The sequence below is a fragment of the Labrus bergylta genome, chromosome 22, assembly GCF_963930695.1.
Source record: "Labrus bergylta chromosome 22, fLabBer1.1, whole genome shotgun sequence".
Lineage (NCBI taxonomy): Eukaryota > Metazoa > Chordata > Actinopteri > Labriformes > Labridae > Labrus > Labrus bergylta.
In genome coordinates this window covers 1,542,497-1,549,996 of record NC_089216.1, presented here as the reverse complement: position 1 = coordinate 1,549,996, position 7,500 = coordinate 1,542,497, and the positions used below count along the sequence as shown (strand labels likewise).

General features: G+C 45.7%; 1 protein-coding gene across 1 annotated transcript in view; it reads right to left on the bottom strand.

Moving 5' to 3' along the window:
• Positions 1 to 7,500, bottom strand: part of LOC109979779 (FH2 domain-containing protein 1-like) — a 25,644-nt gene that overhangs the window by 1,045 nt on the left and 17,099 nt on the right. The window contains exons 6-14 of the mRNA XM_065950564.1: positions 6,027 to 6,112; positions 5,245 to 5,345; positions 4,445 to 4,515; positions 4,026 to 4,133; positions 3,796 to 3,866; positions 3,579 to 3,696; positions 3,322 to 3,486; positions 3,115 to 3,210; positions 1 to 3,031 (exon numbers count right to left, since the gene is read on the bottom strand). The exon at positions 1 to 3,031 is cut by the window's left edge and continues 1,045 nt beyond it. Coding sequence (XP_065806636.1) covers positions 602 to 3,031; positions 3,115 to 3,210; positions 3,322 to 3,486; positions 3,579 to 3,696; positions 3,796 to 3,866; positions 4,026 to 4,133; positions 4,445 to 4,515; positions 5,245 to 5,345; positions 6,027 to 6,112 — 3,246 coding nt within the window. The 3' untranslated portion in view covers positions 1 to 601. The remainder of the gene's footprint in view (positions 3,032 to 3,114; positions 3,211 to 3,321; positions 3,487 to 3,578; positions 3,697 to 3,795; positions 3,867 to 4,025; positions 4,134 to 4,444; positions 4,516 to 5,244; positions 5,346 to 6,026; positions 6,113 to 7,500) is intronic.

Below are 7,500 nucleotides of genomic sequence, written 5' to 3'. Positions count from 1 at the left end.
TTATTCTGGGAAGCTGGAAACAGCTGTAACATCGCTCTCTTCAAAGCCGCCAAACTCCACAGACAAAAACAGTGATTCTACTTCAGAGCCCAGGAGTATTTAATCTGCCACTGCACTGCTTAGTATATTTTTTGTTTTACTGGGCTGCTTTTGCATTAAGCCAACCCATTAAAACACAAAGACTACACAGTGATACAATGCAAAAAGATCAAGGCGGTAGTAGACCAACAACTCTTGTGTCCTGCTGTGAGGTTAGTTTGTCATTTGGATCTACAGGAGCAATTTCAAGTTTTGGACCCCAAAAATGGAATTCCCCTTTAATGTAGTGTTGCCAAATGAACTATATGATTTTACCTGCAGTGGGGTTTAAGATAAAGAAACAAATTAATGTTGGACTGAAATCTATGAACCTCTACATTGTCTGTGCTTAATTTTCCTTTATTTATACAACAAAATGTGACATTTTTGCTCAGGAATTCGTCCTTTCAGTCAATAGGAGCATGTACTTCTTATTGGAATGTATTCTCTGGTGTACTGCTGTAAAAAAAAAAAGCTAGGAGCGTGAGATTCCCTGTGAGAATGCTGTCTCAGATATGTCCTGTTATCTCCAGGTTGGCCTTGTGGATTTGCTTGAGTCCCTAGAATGACTCGACTTGTCAGAGAACGTGCCACTGTCATTCCGCCGGTGTCCTCTAGGGGGACCCAGTGAGTCATGGGGGGATGAGCGAGGAGGCACCCTAATGCTCTGTGACCTTTTTAATGGGGTTGAGGAGGAGTTCTTGTGATCTGAGGATCTGGGGGTGGTGGAGACTCTCAATGAGCCAGTTCGTATAAAAGGCGAGGAGGTGCCGGGTAAGGTGACGGTTGAGAATGATGTGGTCTTGGGGGAGGATTTAGGAGACGCGTCTAAGCCAGAGTGTGGTGACTGAGGTGGAGCTGGAGGAGTTAGGGGGGTGCTAGTTCGTCTGAAAGAGGAAGAGGCGGTGTTTCGGGCAAAACTTGGAAGCATTGATGAAGGGGTTCCTGCTTTGTGCATTGGAGTAGCAGGGGCACTGACGCTACCTCCACCTACACCTCCTTGAGCGAGTGCCCTCAGTGTTGAGCGACACATCTTCTCCTCTGGTTGGGGTTTGGGTTTTGCCAAAGGTTTCCGAATGGACGGCTTCCTCTGCAAGCCCAGGTTCTGCTCTTGGGTAGACACCCGAGCACCTGGAACCTTCTGGTCCTTCGAATCCTTGGGGTCCGCGGCCTTGTGGATGCTGGAGCGGCGGGATGAAGGAGCAGTTGAGGGCCTCTCTCCTCGACCAATGGATGCACTGATGACATTGGAGGCTTTCAAACCAGCAGGTTTCCCAGTGCTAGACGAGCCCTGTTGGATTCCAGAGGTTTTCTCGGGACGTTTGCTCTGAGATGGAATACCTCGGGTGGTCCTTGAGATGGGAACTACCCGCCTCATGCCCTGGTTCTCCGAGTTGGTAAGGGTGCGGACAGGTTTGTACTTGTTGGCAGCAGAGTTGTTGTTTGGGGCTGCAGGTTTCATACCAGACTGTTGAGTTTTGGACGTAGGGAAGTTCTTGGTGGACGGTTTGGAAGATGTCAATTGTCGTGCCTTTCCCTTAGAAGAAGAATCTGCTTCTGTCTTTTCACATGGGTCCAAACAGGAACCAGTGTCTGTTTGGACACTGATCCGGTTATCTGTTGATTGTTCTTGGACTGTCTCAAAATCTCTCTTGTCATTTGGGGAGCCCTCTTTTTCTTCCCCGTGATTGGCTGGTTCTTTAGCTTCCTTGGAGGCATCTTCGGTGAGAGCAGGCAAATCACTGGCCGATGGAGACTCTGCTGGACGCCACCTTGGGGAAGCACCTTGAAGTGATGGGTTGTCACAGCGGGAAACAGGCACTGGTTGGCTGCTAATGGGTACAGGCACTTGCTTCTCATTGGCCAGTTGAGGTTTTAAAGGCATGCCATTGGCTGCGACAGAGGAAGCTTGCTGACTTCCTCCCTGATTGTCACTCCTTCTCTGATCCCTTGCCGTTTCTGAATGTGTGCCAGGGTTTGAGAGGTCTCCAGCCGCCTCACACACACTGGTCACGCACCAAACAATCACCTTGTCCTCTTGTCTGTCTTCTTCCTCTCTTCGCAACAAGGAAGAGCTTGTTTCAGAAATCTGCGCGTCCGATTTTTCTGCGATCTGAAGGTTATTCTGTGTTTTTTGGACTTTGGATTTGTCCAATACCTCTTCTTCCAAATCAGTGACTACCATATCATCCTGGTGGTATCCATGCAGATGACTGGTGGAAGGCCCTCCGTTCTTGCTGGTCACCTTGTCAAATACTTTAAGCTCAGGCACCAGTGTACATTTTTCCACAATCACAGACATGCCTGATTCAAAGTCCTTGTCACAGCTGGCGATCTGCCCAGTAAAGTCCAGATCATCTTTTCTAACTCTGGCTAGCTCCCCCCTCCTACCAGATTGAGTTCCGAGGCTGCTCAAACTCAAATCGAGTCCATCTTTGCTGTCAGATTGCTGGTTTACATCTGAGGTAGGTTTGAGAGAATCTTTATTTGTGGTGTTGATGGTGTTGAATTGAGATGGGGTCGCATTGTAGCTGAGGTAATTTGCGGTTGCATGGTTTGCACTCAAAATTATCTTGGGAGGCGAGGAAGGAGTTTGCACTTGAGGCTGCTGGTTTTGGGGGAAGCTGTATGTCCTGAGCCTCGGACTCAGAGGCCGAAGCTGAGGGGAGAGTCCAGGGCTTCTCGTTTCCGGTGAGGTTGATAAAAAAGCTTTTTCCTCATTGTGCTCAACGTTTCCCACCCTCAGGAGCATGCTCAGCTCGCGATCAGCAGTGATAGACGGTGAGGTCGACGGAGAATTCCGTGAGCGCCGTAAGCTCCCTGAGCGCCCCCCAGTGTTGGGCGAGCGCGGGCGGGTCAGAAGTTCCACCAGCAGCCCAGTCTCGCTGTGTCTCGACATGGCAGCTGACATATCCGTCTCGCTGCTGCACCGCAACCTAAATGCTCCACCCACCTACAACAGAATCATAAAGTAATCATTTGTAACTTGAAGCACTTTTTGTGTTTTGGTGTTTCGTTGTAGGCGAGTCATTTTACCTCCTCGCCCCCCGCCCAGGAGTGCCTCTTCTGCTCCTCCAGCTCCTGGATCCGCAGGCGTCGTGCCGCCTCCTTAGCCTCCCTGTCCAGGTTCTCCTTTAAACAGAAAGACAGACTTTGAATGGACTTTTACTTTGATGTTACATTGATGAACTTTATGTCTGTTTTTTTCAACGTTTGCTTCTGAATCTGCTCGTGTGACGGTACCTTGACAGCAGCAGAGAACCTGGAGCAGAAGGTGTGGAAGATGCCGAAGCAGTCGTCCAATCTGAATGTTTCTCTGTCTTCACAGAAGAAGTCGATAAGCTCGCTGCCTTCCTTCTTCAGTTTCTGCCGACTGAAGCGCAGTGAGCACAGAGACGACGTGGCCGACTGACAAACAAAACAAACACAAATGCACTTGTACAAATACGCTGCTGATGTTAAGATTAGCACTTTAAAATAGGATTTGAACACACTATTACCTGAAGGAAGTCGTCCAGTTGCTGCAGTAGCTCTGTGTCTCTTTTGACATTTTCCTCTACCGAGTGTGTGCGAGATGTCAGACACTGCAGGTCAGTATCCAGCGTTTCCAAAGAGATCCTACAAAAAAAAAAATCACAATAATACAAACATAAATTTGGGTATGTAGTCTCTATTTGAAGTGATTTAAATATTTGATATAAAAACATGCTAACTGACCTGGACGCAGGTTGGACGTGACTCAGCTTCAGAGGAAACGTCAACAGCTTGTCGCCTTTTTTTTGGGCTTGCTACAGGAAGAAGAATTTATCACTTTTTACATTTATATTCAATTTGAAACTTACAAGAGGTCAATATTACACACACACACACACACACACACACACACACACACACACACACACACACACACACACACACACACACACACACACACACAGGTAACTGACCAGAGCCACAAAGTGAAGCAGGTTCATGCCGGGTTTGTTGGCCTTTGTGTCGGCAAGGGACAGGAGGGACGACAGCTTGAAGCCGACTGCGTTTCCTGCATAACCTCCCTGCAAAAAGGACATGCAAGCTTTAATTTCATTTAGCAACATAATAATAAATATCTGAAATTAAGGTGGTGATTCCAGATTTATAAAAAACACTTAACAAATTATGGAGAATATGTCCCCTTTAAGATCTTTCACTTTAAACATAATATGGAGCTGGAACAAGTTGACACTGAAACTAAAAAGGAATAAAAGTGAAGTTAAACGAGTACTGCTGTGTGTAAAGGGTTAACAGAACAGTCGGTGGTCATGTTCTCTATCCCCCCTCTCCGTTTGTCGTCTAATTATTCATGAAAGCAGTTTTTTTCACTCACAGCGTTAAGGATGTTTCCGGCCTGAAGCACCAGGTGGAGAACAGCATGGAGCTCCTCACAACACATTAACTCTGGAGGAGGAGGAGGAGGAGGGGGAGGAGGAGGAAGACTTTATTTTGCATCAGTGCACAAACAAGTAAACAAACAAATAGACATCTCCGGCTTTAATTCACCGTGTGGAAAAAGAATAAAGAAAGAAATGAGGACGCGGAAGTGGAAGACACTAAGAAATGAGCTTATAATCCAGGAGTCCCTGAAGGCATCAGAGTGTGTTGTCAGCGGCAAGGTTAGCATGTGGAGGGTTTGTTAGCAAGTTCACACACACACTGTTAAAAATACCTCAAGTGTGAGTCTGACTCGGGTGTGTGTGGAGGGGGAGGAGACAGTTTGACAGAGTGTTTTTCTGCAGGGTTTATAAAGCTGGAAACCATCATTGGAGAAAAATATGGATAAAAAAAACAAACAAAAAAATGACAAGTTGACATTTTGAGTCTTTAATTCTATCTTCATTTTCTTCCGCTTATCTGAGGTCGGGTTGCGGTTACGTCCCTCTCCCCAGCAGTGTTTTTCTAGCTCCTCATGGGGGAGTCCAAGGCGTTCCCCAGGGCTAAATAATCCCTCCGGCGAGCACTTGGCCTACCCCAGTGTCTCCTCCCAGTTGCTACCCAAAGATCATGAACCACAGGTGAGGATCGGAACCAAGATGGACTGGTAAATGGAGAGCTAATCCTTCAGGCTCAGCTCGCTCTTGTGTGGTGAATAAATAAAGGTGTGATGAGGATTTAACTAAATGTTGTTACCTTTGGTGGCCGAGCGAAGGATCTTAATGTCTCGTTTCATGATTTCACACGCTCCAGGAAACTCTTCTTTCAGCAGCATCGACTCGATACGCGCCGAGTAACTAGAGAGACAAAAATCATAAGCACACACTTTTACAGCTTCTGTCTTTATTGAACTCTTTATATTCTATGCTTTCTATGCACACATGTTACTATCAATACAAATAAAAAATCCCCTGAGTTTAAACATTGTGAAACAAAGAGCATGTTTGATTTTTTCTCCACATTCAGAGCGCATTTTCCATTAGCTTTTTTTATTTCCCATCAGCCTCGTAACTCTCTCCGCCATCTGCTGCTGCTGACTCTGAAAGCTTTAGCTCCATTAGTTCTGGAAGAAAAAACCTCTTGAGTCTGTTTTTAAAGTTGCTATTCTTTGTTTGAATCCTCTCACAAAGTGGTTCTGTCCAGAGCATCCACATAACGGCACTTGAAAAAAGGTCAAGATGAGAAATCAGCAGCGAGCTAGAGGAATAAAATGGGAGTCTTAAATGTACAACAATCACTGATTTATAAACACTTGAAAAATATTATTAATGTGCAGAAAACATATAAATTATATGTTAAACTCTCCACAGATTACATCATTAAACTTTAGTTACAGCAACAACAAAAAAAGACAGAAATATAAACACTTTTCTCTTGAATTTATCAGATTGTTTTTCAGATATTCCCTTGTACAATTCATACGATCATACAAAAATCTGTAAAGATGGCGAGCTGCTGAGTTGAACATGGCGTCTCACCTGGGCAGCTGAATCAGCAGGTGCAAGAAGGAATCGGCCAATGAGAGCTTAGAGGTGTCTCCCCGGTACGACTTCAGCTTCTCCACCTTCACGAGTGAAACACAAGTTAAGATACAGATGGATATTTTTTATTTTTTCAGGTTGATTATGTGAGTGTGTATGTGTGTGCTTGTAAACCTATCAAATAGAGGACCTTGGCATTATTACACATTCACAACCCGGGACCACCCAGCTAACTGGGGACATGCGTTAAAAAAATCTAAAATCATGTCAAAACTACACTGGTTCATTTGAACAGTTTTTTCTTGTGGGGTTTAAGAACATGCTCCCCAGTCCCCCTATAGGCTGGAGAAGGAATTTCAACAGCTCATTCATATGTGTACTTGAACGTCCTCCATTATCTGAATAGCTCGCAGCCCTAGGATGTCTTCAAGAACTTTCAAAGGACATCAGGGACAAGATTGTAGACCTGCACAAGGCTGGACTGGGCTACAAGACCATTAGCAGGAAGCTTGGTGAGAAGGAGAAACTGTTGGTGCAATTATAAGAAAATGGAAGAAATTTAAAATAACCATCAATCGCCCTCTGTCTGGAGCTCCATGCAAGATCTCGCCTCGTAGGGCAAGGATGATCATGAGAAGGGTGAGGGATCAGCCCAGAACTACACGGGAGGAACTTTGTAATGATCTCAAGGCAGCTAGGACCACAGTCACCAAGAAAACCATTGAAACACACTATGACGTAATGGATTTAAATCCTGCAGTGCCCGTAAGATCCCCATGCTCAGGAAGGCACATGTACAGGCCCGTCTGAAGTTTGCCAGTGAACACCCAAATGATTCAGAGAAGGCTTGGGAGAAGGTGATGTGGTCAGATGAGACCAAATTCAACTCTTTGGCATAAACTGGAGTTGTTGTGTTTGGAAGAAGAGAAATGCCGAATACCAACCCAAGAACAACATCCCCACCGTCAAGTATGGAGGTGGAAACGTTATGCTTTGGGGCTGTTTCTCTGCTAAGGGTATAGGACGACTTCACCGCATTGAGGGGCCGATGGATTGGGCCATGTACCGTCAGATCTTGGACAAGAACCTCCTTTCCTCAGCCAGAGCACTGAGGATGGGTCGTGGATGGGTCTTTCAGCATGACAACAACCCGAAACATACGGCCAAGGCAGCAAAGCAGTGGCTCAAGAAGAAGCACATTAAGGTCATGGAGTGGCCTACCCAGTCTCCAGACCTTTATCCTATAAAAAATGTGTGGAGGGAGCTGAAAGTTCGAGTTGCAAAGTGACAGCCTCAAAACTTTCAGAATTTGGAGAAGATCTGTAAAGAGGAGTGGAACCAAAATCCCTCCTGAGATGTGTGCAAACCTCCTGACCAACTACAACAATCGTCTGACCTGTGCTTGCCAACAAGGGTCACTCCACCAAGTAATAAGTCATGTTCTGCATGGGGATCAAATACTTATTTCCTT